Source organism: Ictidomys tridecemlineatus, chromosome 12 (assembly GCF_052094955.1).
Source record: "Ictidomys tridecemlineatus isolate mIctTri1 chromosome 12, mIctTri1.hap1, whole genome shotgun sequence".
Taxonomy (NCBI): domain Eukaryota; kingdom Metazoa; phylum Chordata; class Mammalia; order Rodentia; family Sciuridae; genus Ictidomys; species Ictidomys tridecemlineatus.
Window position 1 is genome coordinate 2,788,574 of NC_135488.1, and position 21,199 is coordinate 2,809,772.

At 41.2% G+C, this 21,199-nt stretch overlaps 1 protein-coding gene across 1 annotated transcript in view; it reads left to right on the forward strand.

Moving 5' to 3' along the window:
* The first annotated feature begins 4,313 nt into the window (after positions 1 to 4,313).
* Positions 4,314 to 21,199, forward strand: part of LOC110599493 (uncharacterized) — a 28,864-nt gene continuing 11,978 nt past the window's right edge. The window contains exons 1-3 of the mRNA XM_078027993.1: positions 4,314 to 4,504; positions 7,744 to 7,803; positions 11,524 to 11,676. Coding sequence (XP_077884119.1) covers positions 4,502 to 4,504; positions 7,744 to 7,803; positions 11,524 to 11,676 — 216 coding nt within the window. The 5' untranslated portion in view covers positions 4,314 to 4,501. The remainder of the gene's footprint in view (positions 4,505 to 7,743; positions 7,804 to 11,523; positions 11,677 to 21,199) is intronic.

Sequence of the window (21,199 nt, forward strand, 5' to 3'; positions counted from 1 at the left end):
CCTCTCTGAGGCTCTAATGGTCCTCATAAATTCTGATGTTGGGGCCAGCAAAAAATGTAAACTACCATTAGTGTGATGCTTGTCAGAGTTCTGTTATCTGTAACCCCACTTTGTGTAATTTTCTGGGTTATAAAGCTGGGCTGCAGGAAAGCTGTGATTGCTGTCTTGTTCCTGTCATTTTGGGAGGGAGAGGCAGCCCAGCCGGTCAAAATAATAAGCTTGCTTTAATTTGATTTTAATTGGAGTCAGTGGTCTTTTTCTTGCGTCCTGGTCTAACACCTCCAAATGTATTTAGATGATTCTTTCTCTTAAGTCTGAGAGCTTGTTCCATCCATGTATAGGGGCCTCCTTCCTGCATTCCCCTCCTGGTTGTGAAAGAGTAAAGTTTCTAAGCTAGAAAGCTTGAATGTAAAAGATCAGGTATTATTAAGTTCCTCTGTTACACCCAGGTTCCTGAGATAGTTAAAACAACAGGGCCCAAACCAATCAGTTTGAATGTGTAGCCCGCTTAGGAATGACCAATCACACCCGCCCGACCTGTTCCCGCCAATGAATGTGCCAATCACGTCTCAGAGTTGTTGTTCAATTTCCCCGCGCCTCATGATGATTTGTTCTGATGTATGCAAAACCCACCGCTCTCTCCAAAAAGTGTACTTAAGCTCTGCTTGACCTTGGCTCTGGGCTCTGGGCTTCTCTCCCTCCTTGAGTGAGCACAGAGTCCCAGCACGCTGGAATGGATCCCCAATAAATATCCCCTTTTGCCAATTGCATGGAGTCAGTCTCTTGGGTGGTCTCTCCCTCCGACGCTTCGCCAGACCCTTACAGTTGGAGACTAGTTCAAATTCTCTGAGCTGAAGCAAGCTGCATTGGCCTTCATGCTCCTTTGTAGATATGTTTGCAAGTGATATTTTTACATGGGACATGTAATGAATCTTTGATCTATGGCTTAAAAACACTGTCTTACTCTATGATATCTTATGCTTTCTTATTTGGTGATTCAAGTTGTCCATTTTTAGCATTGCAGTGATACAAATGAACCTTATTTTTCTGTTACCATATCATGCTTTCTATCACCATGTCTGTAGGTACATTGTACCTGTTTTCAAATTTCTCTTGCCCTGAGAAAATAAAATATATTGTTGTTTTTCCCAGTGCAGAGTCACATGCCTGTAATTCCAGTGGCTCAGGAAGTTGAGACAGGAGGATCTCAAGTTCAAAGCCATCCTCAGCAAAAACTGAAGCACTAAAAAACTCAGTGAGACCCTGTCTCTAAATAAAATACACACAAAAAAATGGGGATGTGGCTTGGGTTCAAGCGTTGTTGTTTTAGTTTTCTAAATTCACCTCTTACTCATTTCTTAAAAATTTTCCGTTACTTCCCAGAAGCTCCAGAGGCATTAACTTGAGGTTATTAGTCCCACTGGAGAAGAGCACTAGGTGTTGATCTAGTGCTGAGGTTCTGAGTAAGTGTCACAATCCAACACTTAAGACACTAAGAAAAGGATGAGTGATATGGTTTAGTGGAGGCATGTTGACTTTGGAAACAGGCAAAGTGGATTCTAAATCCCAGCCCAATTGTTTAATGGTTATAAGGCAGTTTTATGAACATCATTTAAAAGAAAATGTAGAATGACATTGAGGATCAAAATATAGGCAATTCTTCAGCCTTAATGTATCCATAACCTTGAAGATTTTTTTTTTCTCAACCTCCTGTGAAAACACAGACTCTCTTTCCCAAACCTTGAATCTGGGCTTTCCTTATTATTATTATGGTCCATATAAAGATATGATCATCAAAATCATGTATTACTTGGATATCTAGGATCAAAATTCCTTGAATGCTTTTGCTTTTGGTTTCATAACCCTGTCATGTCTATGAGAAGAATCCAACATTGGTCTTCTGGAGGATGAGATATCTTGAGAAGGATGATCAAGATGCTCCAGTTGACAGCCAGCACATCTTCTGAAGTTCAGCAAACTTATCAACAATCAGCTAACCATATGCAGCATTCAGAACCCAGTGAGTCCATCCTAAATGGATGAACAGCCCAATGGAGGATTATCATGAGCTAATACATTTTAGAGTATTTTTATCCAGTGATCAATAACTAATACATTCACAATAGACAGGCTGCCAAGATTCAATCACATGTGGCTTAGCAGTTATGTAGCGAACAAGAGGTGCCCTTTGTTGATTTTCTTCTTTCCTAATTTAAAAGTTGGATTTCTTTTTTTTTAAAGAGAGAGAGAGAAAGAGAATTTTTAATGTTTATTTTTTAGTTCTCGGTGGACACAATATCTTTGTTTGTATGTGGTGCTGAGGATCCAACCCAGGCTGCACGCATGCCAGGCAAGCACACTACCACTTGGGCCACATCCCCAGCCCCTAAAAGTTGGATTTCTTGATAGATGGTATTGAAGTTTACAGAAATATAGCAGATATATATGCATGTGATTGGTGCTAAAACTCTCATGGTTCCTGTACCACAGGAGGAAACAGCCTGGTCATTAGGTCCAATTTGCAAAATAAGATTTTCTTTAATCTTCTTGAAATAAAGCTTAACTGTTGAGGAAGATATCCATTTTCCTTTGTTTGCTGTGTGATATCTGAAAGGGAAATGGCTTTGTGCCCAGCATCATGTGAGAAATAGTGGGAGAAAGGGTGGTTTACTTTGGACACTGACCACTAACTCCTAGTCAGAGCTTCTTGCTCTTTCTGAAGGTAGTGTCTTGCCTGGGATTTGGCCTCAAGCAGGAATATTGGTAAGAAAGTGTATTCTTTTCCTTCAGCATGAAAAGGAGGATGTCAGCGCCTTCTTCTCCCTGAAGTCAAGGGAACTATAAATCTGCAAGCTGGAGTGTGTCTGCTGTGAGTTGAGATGCGTTTGGGACTTAAGTTACAGTGAATTTTGAAGATATACCTACAAATATGTATACGCTTCATTAATAATTTTGTATTGGTTACATATTAGGACCAATAAGATGATATTCTGCATATGTTGCTTAGGCCCTCACTTGGTTGCTGAGGCTGGCTTTGAACCTGTAATATTCCTGCCTGAGCCTCCCAAGACACTGGGATTACAGGCATGAACCACCACAAACATGTCTTTTCAATTTTTAATTTGAATGTAAGAAAATCTTCAAAAACACAATCTGTTTGTGTTGGACATTGCTGCCTTAGGGTATGATTTCCCAGTTCAAAGCTCAAGCTACCTCCTGATAAGACTAGAGAGCAGTTGATATAATGTTATTTACATTCGTAAATAATACATATATGTAAATAATACATTGATAGTGTTATTGCTGTTGACCGGTGATGAGTCCTTGCTTCCCCAATGTTGTTAGTCCTTGCTTCCCCAATGTTGAAGAATAACACTAGAGAAGCACGCTGAGACAAGGTCAGAGTAGAAATTAGAAGTTTATTAAAGGACAGCAGAAAAGAAGGGCACCCAAGAGGTGGAATCCGTGGAAGTGCGGTTGTCTCTCCATTTCATAATTTTCGGTGAGGGATTGTAGGTGGGAAGGCCCGAAGGGTTGGGACACAGGTGGGTCAAAGCAGTAATCTGGGCACTTCCCAGTCAGTATCTTTAAACTTGCTGTTCATTAACATTTCTTTGGGATAGGCTATCTTTAAATCTGCTGGGGCTGTTCATTAACATTTCTTTGGGATGGACTATCTTCAAATCTGTTGGAAGCTGTTTCCTGACTCCATTAACATTTTGAGAGTTGCTCAACTTTTCTGGGAATTCATTCTCAACATGGCCTCCATTTTAGATTTCACTGGATATTAGACCCGATTTACCTAACTACACTGACTACCTAATTTTAAATCTGGCTTCAATAGGATCAAGGTTCATATTGGAAAAGGTTAAATGCAAATTCTTCCCGAATAGTTCCAAATCCCGCTATTCAACAGAAGCCATGCCTTAGAATAGCTGCAGGTTGAAATTCTGGGTTCAATATCCATAACCCCGAAAGTAAAAGAAAATAGGCTTGGTGGAGCATGACTGAAATTCCCAGGATTCCAAGTTAGGGGCCACCCTGGAAACTTAGAAAGTCCTTGTCTTAAAATTTTAAAAAACGGAAAAAAAAGATAAAAGGATTGGGGACATTACCCAGGGACAGACTGTTCTTGGGATAAATCCTGTACTGGAGTAAAAAGACAAAATAAAATCAAAAGTCGCTAAGAACTTGCCATTCTGTTCTCATTCATGTTTGGTTGGATGCAATCTACTGTCACTCAAAGAATTGGCTCAATGCTCCGTTCCAGGGGGCGGGCCCTGAAGTCCTGTCCATTCAGAGGCTGATCATGAGATCTGTCCAATCCAGCGCAGAGCCCGTGAGGAGGGGGCGGGCTTCTGCCGTCTGGGACCTCTGGTTTCCGGAGCCCGCAGCTCTCCCGACCTGTCTTCACGCTCCCTCTCTGTCCTTCTGTCCGCGTCGCTTTACCAGGAAACGCAGGGGACCCACCGGAGAGCGCTGCGCTCCCAACCGACAGGAAATGGTGAGTGAGCGGGCGAGTCTGGAGCCCCGGCCAATGCGTGGAACTGGCAGGACTGGCGCGGCGGGAACCTGAAACGGTGGGTGGGACGCCCAGTCCTCTCCAGTCTGCAGCCCCTAGTCCTCCTCTGGGCAGCGCTGCCCTCAGCCTCCCTGGCCGTCCTAGCGGAGCGCAGGTCCGCCGCAGCGAGAACCCGGCCCCCTCTCGGGTCACTGCGTGGTCGTCTCGGCCCTGACTGAAGCCCTGTCTGGGCAGCAGTCTGCCAGCAGCCCGGCCTCTCCCCAGCTGTGCGGTGAGACCAGGGACCATCCTCAGGAAGGGTCCACCTCTGTGCGTGGTGTTCCTGCGTGAGGATGATTGGGGTCTGCGGGGACCCCAGCTCCCCCTCCTCCTGGACCTCCCGAATGTGCGGGAAGCAGCACGTCCAACCCAGAGGAGCCTGTCCTGCAGCCTGGCTCTTCATAAATGCCTAAGTTCTAGATAAACGCCTAGGTTTCCCGCTCCCTGTCCTTATTGCAATGCCGAATTCTCCTCTCCAGGTTGTGAACTATTTGTCTCCGATGCTACATTTCAAATGGACACATCATTTTTTTCCCCCTAATTTTATCCTCCAAGTGCTGAATGGCACTTTTTAAAATTTTTGTTTTCTGTTTTGAGCATTTTTCATGAGAGGAAAGCAGAGAATTGCTTGACCATTTGGGGAAAGAAATGTGTGTGCTTTACGCTTTGTGTTTGCTCTGTACAAAAACTTACCATAGGGGCTGGGGATGTGGCTCAAGCGGTACTGCGCTCGCCTGACATGCGTGCAGCCCGGGTTCGATCCTCAGCACCACATACCAACAAAGATGTTGTGTCCACCGAGAACTAAACAATAAAACATTAAAAATTCTCTCTCTCTCTCTCTCTCTCTCTCTCTCTCTCTCTCTCTCTCTCTCTCTCTCTCTCTCCTCTCTCACTCTCTCTTTAAAAAAAAAAAAAACTTACCATAAATTTTTTGAGTTGAGATTCCTCTCTGCAGACGTCAGTGTGTGATATGTCCTCACCCCACTCTCCCATCTTTTCCTGGCCTTGGGTTTCAGAACTGCCTGACACAAGGTGTCAGAACTCCATGTCTAAATCCTCTTGGAGTGTCTAGTGTACTCCATTCCCTGGGTCTTGTGCTCCCAGAGAGGAGTTGGAGGTGCGAGAGTGGATCCTCTCAGGGGAGTAGTTGAATGTTCTGTCCCCCCCCCCCTTTTTTTTCCTTTTTAAATCTAAAAGGCATTTCAGTGTTTGTTTTATTAGTTACTGTGAATGTTGTAGGGACAGAGGAGGCAAGGCACCGAAGATAGCCAGAAACACTTTTGTTTGGTTGCAGCCAGGTTCAGAGGGCGCAGCTTTTGATATAATCAATGAGTCCCCTGAACCCTGGGTTCAGGTAGTTTCAGAATTTTATACCCATCATGTAAGTGGAGGGGCGCAGAAGTTCACATAAAAGCAGCTTTTTCTTTCACTGTTTTGGGCAAGTTAACCCTTCAAGGACAACACCTGAAAAGGGGAGAGCTTCTTCTCCCCTTTCTTTTCTCTCCCTGCCAGCTATTGGAGCCCAATTGGTAACTTCTCTTATCTTAGAAATATAGACATCTCAGTGAAGCCCCAGCTCAAGGCCAGAGGCCTTGTTTACACATTTATACAAACTACTATACTGGATACATGTTTTTGAAAAACTAATAAGGGGTGTCTAGCACCTGGAGTGCTGATTTCTTCCCAGCCAGTGGCCATGTGGCAGTAGGAGAATAGGAAGTTTATCTATGTTGAACTCTTTTGTAGAGACTGTTTGGCTGACAATCCTAAAATCAGCCAGGGTGAAGATTTCTGGAGAAGCCCAGTTAAGAATTTTCTGTGGAGAAAGGGGTTCCACTACAATTCCTCCCTTTAATGATGCTCCCCATAATTTAATTCTTTAAATTAAGAGCATCATTACCATTATCTTGGCTTAAAGCCTTATATAATGCCAAAACCTTAGGTGTTGTCATCCTTTCAACAGCAACTTCTGCAGTGGACCCAATAGTTTTAATGCACAGTGGAGCCAAACATGGGAGCAATAAACAGGTTAACAGCTGAATACCCATTATACCACTTAAGGTTTTAAATCTACCAAGAGTTGAAAACAATCTCCCAACAGCGTGTTTGGTACCCAAACTTTAATACCCTTGTAGGTATGAACTTGCATATGTTCTAGTTTTCTTGTGTTGTTGGCTTTATCCTTATCTGCTTATCTGTTGTCATCCACATGGATGCGACAATCTGAGCTGTTGAATTCTCCACATATTTCTCTTTCCTCAGCCAGTAGGTAATCTAATGCCAAGTGGTTTTGATAGTTAGCTACTCGCATCTGGGTCTGTTGTGTGGCTAGGAGGTCAAAGGCTGTGGCAGTCTGATTAATAATAACTTCTAGAACAGCTTGTAAGTGAATAACTCTGTTTAGCATGTAAATAGGAGTTCTATTGCCTCAACTGCCATTTTGTGCCCAGGTAGCCGGATGAGAAGTGGCAGTAGTGCTCTGGGGTAGCCAGTTACCTTCATCCCAAGATTGGTGACCTCCTAAATCAAGTTCCTTCCCACTGAACCTCTTTTTTCTTTCCAGTTATTCATCTATAGCATTCCTCTGGTGAGACAGGTCCTAAATATATGTTTTACCACCTCTTGGTTATAGTAGTTTCACTTGACACATGGTTTACATGATCCACTGTTAGAATAGGAGTAGGGCAGAATCCCTTAAGGTTATCAAAGAAAACTAAGCTAAATGATAGAGTAACATTTTGGGTAGCATAGGGTAAACAGGATAAATTAACAAAGCCAAACCAATAACACCAGAAAACCCTAGAAAACTTATATAAGCAAGATAAAAAAGTATAAATGAAATTTTGCTACCCAGAGTCCAGTCAGTAGGAGTTACTGTTATCAAACCAGTAGCAAAAACCAAACAGAGAACTATGTATATGTCTAGAAGCAAGGAGTGGCAATGCATTACAGTGTAAGAACTATCTTAGAGGTTGAAAGAGTTCATTAGTCCTGGTGGGAAGTTTATCTTTCACCATGTATTCATCAGCCAGTCCCTCCTGTGTGGCTGAAACAGGGCTGTAATCTCCTCAAACTTTAGCCATGCATAGACCAGTCAGCTTCCAGAGTGACCGGAGCAGGGCTGTTGTCCTTCTGATCCTCAAGCTTCTCCAGTGCTCATTTTTTTTTTTTTTTTTCAGATGGTCAGCTTCAAAGACATAGCAGTATCTGGAGAGTACTCCCAGTCTGCAGCTACAGGGGTGAGTCTGATGTAATGAATCGAGGGACCTATCTCTGCAAACTTTACTGCAGTTGGGGTGGATAAAATAACAGTGAAAGGGCCCTTCCAAAGAAGTTTAGGGGTTGAATATTCCATTCTTTGACCCAGACTCAATCTCCGGGCTTAAAGGAGTGTGCATCTGTGGTCAATCTTACTAGCAGTCTTTCTCTAACACATTGGTTGAGAACCTGTAAAGTTTTCAGTAATGCCTGAAGCTGTAGTCTCAGGGTTAATTCTCCTATCTTTCTTAAGTCTCCCAATAGTCCCCTAATAAGAGGTGGGCCTCATGTTCATTATCTTATAAGGAGAGAATCCAGTCCTCTTAGTGGGAGTGGATCTAATCCTCAACAGTGTAATAGGGAGAAGTTCATCACAATGTAAGTGAGTCTCCTGACACAGCTTACCCAATTGAGCCTTAAAGTTCTGTTCATCCTTTGAACTTTACCAGAAGTCTGTGGCCTATAGGCAGTATGTAACTTCCATCTGATGTTTAAACTTTTGGTCAGTAATTGTATCACTTCTGCCCAAAAGCTGGCCCATTGTCTGAGCCAATAGTTATTGGGACACCAAATCTGGGAATAATTTCCCAGAGAAGCATCCTAGTATCTCCCTAGCCTTTCCAGTGGTGGTGGGAAAAGCTTCCACCTAGTCAAAGTAGGAACACACAAAACCCAAAAGTTATTTATAGTCCCATGAGTGTGATAGTTCAGTGAAGTCTACTTCTAAGTCTTCAAAAGGTGCTCCTCCTATAGTTTGGATTCCTGGTGGGAGCTTTGGCAACTGACAAGGATTGTTGTAAGCACATTATTTACAGATCATCCGGGGTGATTTTTGTGAGCCAGGGGACATAGAAATGTTGACTCAGAACTGTCTCAAATGCTGTATGTCCAACGTGTTCTCCTGTGGAACTGTCTGATAAAGGCTGGGGCTAGAATCTCCGGGATGGCTATGCTGGCCATCAGAAAATCTCCACCATCCACCCGGGAGAAAATTTTCCTTTTCAGCCTTAAACCACTTACTTTCATGCTGGGAATATATTGGCCCCCATTCTGTTAGATGATCAGTCAGGCAGAGTGGAGCATTTAAACCTGGGACTGGATTTTCTTCTTGTTTCTTGTAGACAGCTAACCTGGCTTCTGTGTCAGCTCTCTGGTTGCCCTGAGCAACCACAGTGTTTCCCTTTTGATGACCTTGACAATATATAATCACAACCTTCCTGAGAGCCCACAGTGCATCCAAAAGTTGAAGAATTTCTTGCCCATATATTATACTTTTTTTTTTAATCCCTGAGTTAATTAGCCCCTTTTCCTTACATAAGGCCCTATGAACATGAAGGGCAGCGAATGCGTGTTTTGAGTCTATGTATCTAATCACACTGACTCCTGCTGTCAACTGAGGTGCTTGAGTTAAAGCAATAAGTTTTGCTTTTTGTGCTGAAGTTCCCTGAGGCAGAGGTTATGCCTCAACAGTGGAGTCCAGAGTGACCATTGCATATCAAGCAAAATATACCCCATCTTTTATAAAACTGCTTCCATCTGTGAAGTACTCCACATCAGGGTCCCTGAGGGCTGGTCTGCCAGGTCTGGTTTGCTGGAAAACATTTCATCCATGACTTCAATATAGTTGTGATCATGTTGTCATGGTCTGAGGGGCAGCAAAGTTGCTGGGTTTAGAGTCTGGATGACTTTAACATGGACACATGGATTTTTACATAACATATCCTGGTATTGACCATTGTCTCGTTAGTAAATCAGTATTGTCCTTTGTACTCTAACAATGTGAAATGAGGAACCCTGAAAACCAATTTTTGTCCCATTTTCAGTTTATCAGCTTTCAATACCAGAAGATCTTTGGCTGCGAGGGCCCATAAACAAGGTGGCCAGCCTGGGCTAAAGAGTCCAGCTGTTTGGATAGATGTCCATGTCCCTACCACCTGAGTCAAGAGTCCCATAGCCACTCCAGACTGTTCATGGACATAAAGAAAGTAAAGCTTTGTGAGGTCAGGTAGTCAAGATGCACTGGGAGTGCTTGTTTAATGTTCTTAAAGGCCTTTTGCTTAGTTGGCCCCCATATTAGAAGATCCAATTCTCCCCCCTTTGTGGCTTCGTAGAGAGGTTTTGCCATAATTAAAAATTGGGCATCCATACATGGCTGAATGCAGCAGCCCCCACGAATTCTCTAGTCTAATGGCAGGTTGAAGGGACTGGAATTGAGCAGATCTCCTGTTTCTTTAGGGGTCCAGTTATTGTCTGTTCTGTTGCTCAGTCAGATGGTAACCAAGGTATTTGACTTTTTCTTGATAGATGTGAGCTTTTAAGTCAGAGTTCAGTGCTGTCCCAAAGATGGTGTACTCAAGCCCCTGAGAGGAACTGTCATTTAGGGAAGGGAGGTATACACAGAGCCCCTGGTGCTTTAAGATGCAAGATTTTTTTTGTTATCTCCCAGTGCAGGATGTTGGCTTCTGGGATTCTCCCACTCTTAAATCTAATGCAAATCGTATCAGAGACTGATGACCTGGGATATCATTTGTATAAAAGGCACCAATGTAAATATATCTATGGGCCGTTTTCAGAGGTTGGAGGGAAGGTTCCGTGCAGGTCTTGGTGTGGCAGCCACAAGGTGCCAACCTAGGTGTTGCTCTTTGACTGCGGGGCTTTCTCCTCCTGCCAGGTCCACGGTGGCAGGGAACCAGCCCCCTCTCAGGTCCCTGCATGGTCGCCTTGGCCCTGTCTGGCTAGTAGCCTACCAGCAGCCTAGCCTCGCCCCAGCTGTGCGGTGAGACTAGGGACCATCCTCAGGAAGGGTCCACTTCTGTGCGTGGTGTTCCTGCGGGAAGACAGCTGGGGTCTCCTCTTGGGCCTCCCGAATGTGCGAGAAGCAGCATATCCAATCCAGAGGAGCCTGTCCTACAGTCTGGCTCTTTATAAATGCCTACGTGTATAGATTTATCCAGGTTGCGAACTATTTTTTTCTCATGTTGCATAGACACAGTATTTTTCTAATATTTTTTTCCAAGTACTTCCACAGTCTGGCTGGGCACAATCAGGAGCCACTTGTCAAAAGAAACGAACTTTATTTTTAGAACCACACACGCCAAACAAAACTGCTCCTCAGGAAAAACTTTCAGAGCCCAACTGCCACCACCGGCTTCCCACAAGCCTTTCAACCTCCCCCACTCCTCCTGCTCTTGAGGTCAATTGGCTGGGTCATGTGGGCGGAGCAAAAAAAAGTCCCCCAATGATCAGCTCCATGGTTTGAAAGGGTGGGGAAACAGCCCAATGAGCATCACCGCAGAGGAGCCAATCAGTTGGCAGCTAGAAGTTGCTGGGGCCGCTGTGAGCCAATCATCAGCTGGCAGCTGGAAGTTTGCTGACAGCTAGAAGTTTGCTGGGGCCCCTTAGGCTGTGGCTCTCAACATATCCCCCTCTCTGTTTAAACAATAAGCATGTGGCTTAGGGACCGTGCCTGCCTTAGGTTGTCCAATAGTACATATGGTTCTTACCCGTTATCAGATGAGCTGACCTCAAGGCGTCAGCCTCCTGTCTTAGGTTGGTACCATTGCAATTGGATCTTACCTGTTACTGACTACTGGTCCAGTATACAGCCACACCTGTGGATAGATCTTTGTATCAGCGGGGAGGGGGGGGTGGTGGGGGGGGTGAGGTTCTTTGCCTCACCTCTCTTGGTCCCCAAATTTTAGCTGAACGACCATGACAAGCAGAAGGGAGGAAGATATACCAAGCCAATTGACAGTTCCTTTTGGAAAAATTGTACCTCCGATGACATCATCAGCAAAAATACCCCAACACTACCACAAGTCGCTGCACCAACAGACAGTTCACAATGCATACAGGTGAGTTCACAATACATACAAGTGATTCATAGTCCAGGCAAGTTCTGCAAGCAGTTCAGTGATGGCTATTGCAGAAGCTGTAGATTGGTTTTATTTTTGTCTTCACCGGCACTGGGATGAAGATAGGAATTCTGGCAATAATGGCTAAAGAAAAAAAATATATAACATTCCAGAAGGCACTAAAAGAAAACAATTTTCTTTCTTTCTTTTTTTTTTTTTAGAAAACAATTTTCTTAACAATGTACCTTATCTTCAACAGAATTATTAAATATAATGAAAAGGAAAGGTGAAAGTAAACAAACAGATCTGTTAACCTTTTTTGTTCATATATTAAAAGAATCCTCAGTAGCTGTTTACCCAATTTAAATTAAACCATTTAAATCTCGTGAAAAAATATATTTGGAACCATTTTTTCATGAGCGCTCATCATATATGATATATGGACATACGTACATTCAAACATATAACACAAAACACAAGTGTGCACACATAATATAATACATACAACACATAACATAACAGTAAAGGCCTTATAACTTTTTTCAGGTGAAATCTCCATTGCAATGTTTAAAAACTCTATAGAACTGATCAGCAAAACATTAACCTAGATCTGTATGAGCTCAAAAAACAAAATAGAACTTCATGATGTGGGAAAGGGCAATAATAAAATAGATACTGAAAAAAGCATCCTGGTTCTGTCGCAGATGTAAGAATATCCAAACTGGAGTTTTGGATATCAGTTGTTGTGGATTTGAGCCAAATCATCTTTTTTTTGGTCTTTAGAAATCGCTTTAGTTAATCTTTCTGGAATCCAAATCAGCTGCTGTTCTCCATGTGGAAACACATAAACAGACCCCCAACTCCAGACAATCACTGGGTCAAGACCTTTCCATTGTCCTGTTAGAATATCCTTTCAAAGCACTTTGGGCTTATGTACATTTTTTGGACACATATGCCTTTTTTAAATATTTAAAAGAATTAGGAAGATTATCTCAGTAAATTTTTACTGGTGTTTTCTGGGCAGAACTCAACTTTATGCAGATATGAGGGTACAAAACAGTGCCTCATAGTGAGGATGATTATTGAGTCCTTATAGGAGGAAGATTTTGTGGAATAATTTTTCACTTTTGTGTGTGTGTGTGTGTGTGTGTGTGTGTGTGTGTGTGTGTAGTTCTGGGGACTGAACCCAGGGCCTTGTGTATGCAAGGCAAGCACGCAACCAACTGAGCCATAACCCCAGCCAGTATCCTGTCTTGACCTTAGCGTCAGACATATTTGTGTTCAACTCAGCAGTATGATCACCCTGATTTTTTCAGTTTGTAAAATCATATTCACTAATTTTAAGCTTGTTTTTTTCATAGGAAAAAAATGATATGAAAAAACAAGACTAAAATTAGTGAATATGCTTTTGAAACACAGAAAAATATTTCCTAAGGGCAAGACAGGTGGATTTCAGCCCCAAACATACAAAAAGTTGTAAACTAAGGCAAACTTTTGAACCTGTAAATGATGTTTTTGAGGTTCCTGTTATTTCTAAGACACCTCTGCTGTTGTTGTCACATTTTGTTTACATTAAGCATGGAAAGAGTATTTCCCCTGAGAGAGCTACAGAGCACTGGGAAACTGGGGATCCAAAGGTAGATGTGTTTCTAAGAGAATTTAATGACCTTTCTGAGGGTATAATTTTTAGTGAGGCTGTTTGTATACAATACACGTACAAAATTTAGATTTGGGTAACAAGTAAGTTTATTTTATTTTTAAATATGTTTTTAAAGTTGTAGTTCGACACAATGCACTTATTTTTATTTGTTTACTTTTATGTGCTGCTGAGGATTGAACACAGTGCCTTGCACATGCCAGACCAGTGCTCTACCACTGAGCCACAACCCTAGCCCCACAGATAAGTGTATTTTAAAGATGCATTGATAAACTAGGAAAGGAAGCATCCCTAAGTTAAGGGAAGCACTTGCTTTGTGTCCTTGTTTTTATTGCCAATCCATCGTGAGGACAAGGATTTCAGAAAAGGAAAAATAAGTTTCTTGCTGTGTTAGTGAAAGAGAAAGAGGACTCCTGACCCAGAGGCTGGAATTCTAACTGCCCTGGGGAATAATGGGTCCTTAGTGATAAGGCTACCCTCTAGCTGTGCCCTATTAGGAGTTATAATTTACTTGTTATCCTTGAAAGATGGCCATTTCTTAAATTTTCTGTTGCCAGCCAGCCTTGAAGTCTTGATTTTTGTTTTTTTTTTAAATTCCCGTGGTGCAAGAGGTAAAGGAGAGATAATTGGCCAAGGACAGGAAGAAGGTTATCTTGCTCCTCCAATGGTTAGGAATGGAGAGAGGGAGAAAAGGAAGGAAGAAACAGTAATTTAAAGAATAAGTCACAGTGGCAGAGCAGCAAGGGTTATGTTCATTTTCCCCACAGTCACTTTTTATGGAAAATTGGGTGCCTACATCTCTAAGGTTCTTCCTGTGCAGGTAGAGGGGTGAGGAGGGGTTTCTAGAATTAAAGATTATTGCCTGTTATAAATTATCTTTTGAATTTTTACTAGGAGGGAAGGAGAGGCAATTTTCGCCTTGGTGGTGACCTGGAAGAAGCACTCTGGTACAGCAGTTTTTTTGACTAATTGTTGTACATACTATTTTAACTAGGTTTCTATTGTGGGTGAGGTTGCTATTTCTATATTTTCTGCCTTCTCACCATGATAAAAAACGGGTTCTCTAATGCACATTTCCTTGGTATTGGCACCAAAATAGACTTGTAGACCAGTGGTACAGACCAGAGGACATATAAACAAACCCATATAACTACAGTTATTTTATATTAGACAAAGGTGACAAAAACATACATTGGAGAAAAGATAGCCTTTCAACAAATGATGCTGGGAAAACTGGTAATCCAAATGCAACAAAATGAAATTAAGCCCCTATCTCTCATCATGCACAAAACTCAAAGTGCATCAAGGACCTATGAATTAAACCAGAGACACTATGCCTAATAGAAGAAAAAGAGGGCCCAATCTCCATCATGTTGGATTTGGTCCTAACTTTCTTAATAAGACTCTGGAGCATAAGAATTAAAATCAAGAATCAATAAATTGGGTGCATTCAAACTGAAAAGCTGCTTCTCAGAGAAAAATAAACAATCAGTGAGGTGATAGAGACCCTAGAGAATGGGAGAAAATTTTTACCACAGATACATCAGATAGAGCACTAATCTCTAGGATATATAAAGAACTCAAAAATCTTAATACACACCACACACAACAAAAACAAACAAAACAAAATAAAAAAACAAATAACTCAATCAATAAATGGGCCGAGGAACTGAATAGATACTTCTCAGAAGATGATATACAATAATAAATAAATATATGAAAAAATATTTATCATCTCTAGCAGTTAGAGAAATGCAAATCAAAACTCCTCTAAAATTTTATCTCCAGTCAGAATGGCAGCTATTATGAAGAAAAACAACAATAAGTGTTGGTGAGGATGTGGGGGAAAAGGCACACTCATACATTGCTGGTGGGACTGCAAATTGGTACAACTAATCTGGAAAGCAGTATGGAGATTCTTTGGAAAACTAGGAATGGAACCACCATTTGACCCAGCTGTCCCTCTCCTCGTCTATACCCAAAGGGTTTAAAAACAGCATACTACAGGGACACAGCCACATCGATGTTTATAGTAGTAGCACAATTCACAATAGCTAAACTGTGGAAGCAACCAAGATGCCCTTCAGTAGATGAATGAATAAATAAAATGTGATATATATATATATATATATATATATATATATATATATATATATATATATTTATATATATATATATTTATACACACACAACACACACACATATGTACATGCACACACAATGGAATATTAATCAGCATTAAAAGAATAAAATCATGGCATTTGCAGGTAAGTGGATGTAGTTGGAGAATATAATGCTAAGTAAAGTTAGTCAATTCCTAAAAAACAAATGCCAAATGTTTCTCACAATGGGGTTTAGGGGGTGGGGGATTAGACGAACACTAGATAGAGCAAATAGGTGGGAGGGGAAGGGAGGGGCAATGGGGATAGGAAAGATGGTGGAATGAGATGGACATCATTACCCTAGGTACATGTATGAAGACACAAATGGTGTAACTCTATGTATGACCAGAAATATGAAAAATTGTTCTCTATATGTCAATTGTAATGCATTCTGTTGTCATATATAACAATTTTATTCCTGCTAATATCAGTATCCTTTGGAGGAGAGCATTTTGACAGATACCTATTCCCACTGCAGGTGGGTCTCATAATTTAGATTCCATCTCTTTTTAAAAAAATTATTTGTTCTAATTGTTCATTCATGACAGTATGATGCACTTTGACACATACAAAAATGAAGTATAACCTCTCATTCTTCTGATTGTAAATATGTAGAGTCACACCAGTCATGTGATCGTATAGGCACCTAGGGTAATAATGTCTAATTAAATTCTACTTACTTCCTACTCCATAGACACCTATTCCCACTGCAGGCTGGCTTCTTGGCCTGTCCTTTTAAAGATGTGATTTCTGTTTTCTCTGAACATTGGGGTCTCCAGAAAGCATGTAACTTCCATTGGATATGCAATGTTTTGCTCACTTGTTGGGCCACTTCTGCAGTGAAAGATAGTTAATTGTCACTTTGCTTTGAGGAGGGAAGCCCATGTTTTAGGGTCAGCTCTTTCCAGAGGATTTGTGTTTTTCTGGAGTCTTTTCTGTTCTGGTAGAATAAACGTGACTCACACAGAGATATCTACCAATGCTAGCAAATATCTGCAGGTTCCTTTGACACAGGATGTTGGGTAAACTCTACTTGTCAATCATAGGAATATTATATTTTTACATATTGAGACATTATGGTCAAATACCTCAGTCTTTGGATTGTTTGAGTACAAAAGACACTGCTCTATATTTCTTGCTGAATAGTCCAATGGAGGCATGACCCTCACCACTGGGGCTTGGAGAAATTTGCCAAGGCACCCTTCTCACAGTGAACACTCTCATCGAAGTGTTTTAGCAAGAGCAGGCCAATGCTTCAGGCAGAAGGATGAGCCCACAGGAGTCTCGCTACACTTGTCAGTGTTATCCCAAAAGTTGAAACTTTCTTTGCCCCTATTCTTCTTCTCATCTATGAAAAGATTTGCATTGGTCTGATTGAAGCTGAGTTTCAGGACCCTGATAAAGAGTCTGTTCTTTCTTGCCCTTTTGGTTGCTCTATCAGCAGCCTGATTTCTCCTGGCCACCTAGATGTCAATATTCTGGTGACCATTATAGTGCATGATTGCCACCTGCTTTTGTGTGGCCACAGCCTATATCAATGCCAGTCATTTCAAGGCCTTTATAAATGTCATTCTTAGCAGCAAGCACTCCTCTTTCTTTCCAGATAGCTCCAGGTGCTGACACTCTCAGGAGAGCATATTTTGAGTCAGCGTAAATGCTTACTTTCTTACCTTTGGTTGTTGAGAGCTCTTTTCAGAGAAATTAGTTTTGCATTCCGGGCTGATGTTTTAGCAGCAAAGCCTCAACTTTAAATATGTATTGTTCCTTGATGACAGAGTGTCCAGCTATCCACTGACCATTGTCCATGAACTTGCTTCTATCCTTGAAGATGCCCTATCTAGTTCAGTCATAGGCTACTGAAGCAAATGCCACTTGCTGAAGAGTCTTCTTAGCTTTCTGAGCAGTCATGCTGTATTGGCCCATTACTATCTTCTGGTAACATGGTTGCTTGATTTAAGGTGGCATGGTTTCTCTTGAGGTTGACATTTCTATTACTAATAGGATGACCTGCAATCTCCCTATCCTCTCAGCAGTCAGCTTAAACCCATCATTATATTTCAGCAGTACCAGGACTCCATGAGGAACTCACAGAATAAGGGTTGACGTGGAGTGAGTTTCTCAACCTCATTTAGTAAATCATAAGTGGTAGTCACATCTGAAGGCAGGAGGACCCTTCTTTTTTTGTGTGGTCAAAATGTTGTGACAAGTAAGCTTCTAGCCACAATTTATGTCCAGTAACTGTAAGAAAATTCCTAGTGCTGTACCTTGATTCTCAATCATATATAGTCTTAATGTCTTTGTGAGTCGGGCAGGCTTGGGTAGGGGCTGTCATGATGCTCTATTTTCACCTCTCAAAGGCAGCTTGGCTTTCTGGTGTACAAGTTATATTTTTGGCTTCTGTTCCTTTTAGAGTTTCATAAAGACATTTAGTTATTAGTCTAAAAATAGGGGCCCAACTATGGCAGAACCATGACATTTTTAGGAAAACACATAACTGTCTCTGGTCTGTGACACCTGAATAAAGCCTGTTCTCAATGTGGCATAGAAATTCAGGTTATTGGCTAACCTGGAATTCCAGATAAGGACTTTTTCTCATGTCCTTTTGTGTCTCTTCACCCAGCTTGTGTAAGGAGATGCAAGGCAAGACAGAGGTTCAAGTCCTCTTTATTTACTTCTCTGAACCTCAGAGTTTTCTGTTTGTTTTTTTTTTCCAACATAGACCTGGTTGCTTTGACCCACAGTGGGATGATTTCCACCTCTCTGGGACTGGGCTGAGAAACAATGCTGGGCAAACTTGTTTTCTGATGTCTTCGTATCCTTGCACACTAAAGACAGTGTCTTTTTTACACCATCAACTTAGTTTCAGGACCAGTCAGACTCCTCATGCAACTTCATGATTACCTGCACATGTAGAATTTCTTCCATTTACCTACCTCTGAGAGATTAATCCCAGTAGCAAGATTATATAATAATTCAGAAAGTCAATAAGTGACTTTTTTTTATATAGTAAAACATCAGTGTTTTTCCTAGGCAGATTATAACAATTTGTAGCACTCTCAGCCAGAATTATTCCCAAGAATCTACAAGTGAGACCAATGTAGCCTTGCCCATGTCTTAAAGGGTCAGCAGCATTCAATCAAAAACACAGAGACAACCAGAGGGGATTCCCCTAAACCTTGGCCAACAGAAGGGAGCCTTTAAAACAGACCAGATGGGGAATATATCCTATGTTCTCTACTGCCATATAGCCACAACTCTGACAACAATGGTGCCATACATGTCCTCAGAAAGAGGGACCAGACGTTCCCCTGTAGAGGGCCAGATATGTGGAATAAAAAATTTTGGTGTGCATACTGTAGGAGGTTACCAGATGTCCACATTATCACGTCACTGTATTCAATTTCCTTTTCCCAGAGTAGACTCATGATGGAGAATCCTACACCATTTAGTGAGAGAAGGCAGGAGGTCCCAGAAGCCAAGGAGCCTTGGCAGCCACTAGGAAGGTCCCTCAAACCCTCCCTTTACTTACAAGTAGAGCTCCTCCAGAACAATCTGAGGCAACTCACCTGTCCCCAGGCTCAGCTGTCGGTGAGTTCATCATTGTGGAAGTGGGGTTGCTCAGAGTGCAAGAACTGCCAAGAGGGCTGGAGCAGGGCACTCTCAGTTTTCTTCATCATACCAGATTTGATACTGAAAGCATGGTGTTTGTTCTCAATCCCAATTCAATAATAAGAACAAGGTTTTGATATAGGAAAAGGAAATTTTATTGCTTTGCTAGCAAAAGAGAAATTCAGGACTTCTGTCTAGAAATTGTGATTCTAATTGTCAGGTGTACAGAGGTCCTTTAAAATGGTGAATTTATGAAAGTCATTGGAGCCTAAGACTACCCTCCAGCTGTACCCTGTTAGGATTCATAATTCATTTATAGTCTTGAGAGAATTATTTCTTAATAATTCTTGTGCCACCTGTAAACTCTGGATTTCTTGGTTCCTATGGTGGCTCTGCTGAAGGAAAATTATATATAACCTGGCTTAAGCCCTGACTAAAGACAGGAAGAAGGTTAATCTAATATTTTTCATGATTATGAAGGATAGAGGGAAAAGAGACAGGAAAAATAAAGACAAATCAGCTTTAAGATAAGCCACAGTGATAGAGCACATACATACACATACACACAATGAAATGTTACTCAGCATTAAAAGAGAATAAAATTATGGCATTTGCAAGTAAATGGATGGAGTTGGAGAATATCTTGATAAGTGTAGTAAGCCAATCCCCCCAAAATTAAAGGCGGAATGTTTTCTGATTAGTGGATGCTTATCCGTGATGGACATGGGGAGAATGGAAAGAATGGAGGATTTTTGGATCGAGCAAAGGGGATGGTGGGGAGGAGGGAGTCATGGATGTAGAAAAGATGATGGAGTGAGATGGTCATCATTACCCCAGTTACATGTATGGTTGCACAAATGTTGCAACTTTGCATTGTGTACAACCAGAGAATTGAAATGTTGTGCTTCAGTTGAATTGAAATGCATTCTACTGTCATTTACAACTAAGTAGAACAAATAAAAAAATTAAAAATAACAATAAAAAAGGCTATGGATGTTGCTAGTGGTAAATCTGTAAATAGTCCCTGGATTCAGTCTCTAATTCAAGATGAAATTTCACTGAATGTGAATACTTTTATTCATTAAGTAGTGGTTCCTTTCTCTTTTAAAACTGAATGAATGAAATTGGGAAGCAGGAAAGTCACAGCTTAGTGATTTCTAGTTAAATTTATCTTGAGCCTATAAAAGAAGTTCCTTGGGAGCCTTGTGTTTTGTTTTCTGAGGCACGTATTTTCCATATAAGGCATTGAATTGTAGCAGTCGGTCTGAGAAGGAAGCCTAGAGAAAGAGGAGAAAGATGTTGTTTTCTAGGTGTGTGGCCCAGGCTAGGGGCAGCATTGTATTTTCCCCCAAAGTACCTCATATTTGGAATGTGCACACCTTTACTTCTATACCATTCAGGTTTGTGTTTAACTTGTTTTAGCTATTTTGTTTCATTTTCTTCTTACAATACCAACACTAACTCTTTAAAACATATATGTCCATATATACTCCCTATATTGGGAACCTTTTTCTTACACTTTCATCCAAGCCATGCCATGCTTACATGACCTGCAGGATTGAACAAATAAAAAACCTTTTTGATAAATGAACATCAGAAAATCTTGCTATTTTAGATTTCCATTGGGGATGTTTTTATGTCTTTAGATGTTGCCAAAGAAGTGAACTGTGCTTTGTTTTCTTTCCGTCTGGATGCTCTTTCAGGTATAAATACAAAAGAGTCAATTGAGTGCACATTGGTTGCATCTAGAAACTTACTAAGTTCTAAAAGAATAGAATGATTAGAAGAGACCCAAACTCTAGAATGCCAAGGAAAGTCCGTATTATATCATTTTTGTTTTGATTTGGCCACTGATATCACAGCAATGATGATGTGTTCTTTTATGTTGACTTACACTTTGTACCATTTGTTATATTACAGCTGTTTTAACCTTATTTGCTTGGTGTAAATGCTGTTTGCAGGATTTTCCCTATAAAGTTAATTTTTTTTTCATTATTTTAAGGAATCTTGATAGGATTTTTCTAAACAGTCTACATAAACTTTTATCTTCGATATAGAACCCATTTTTTTCTTAGTACTTTTCATTTGTGCCTTG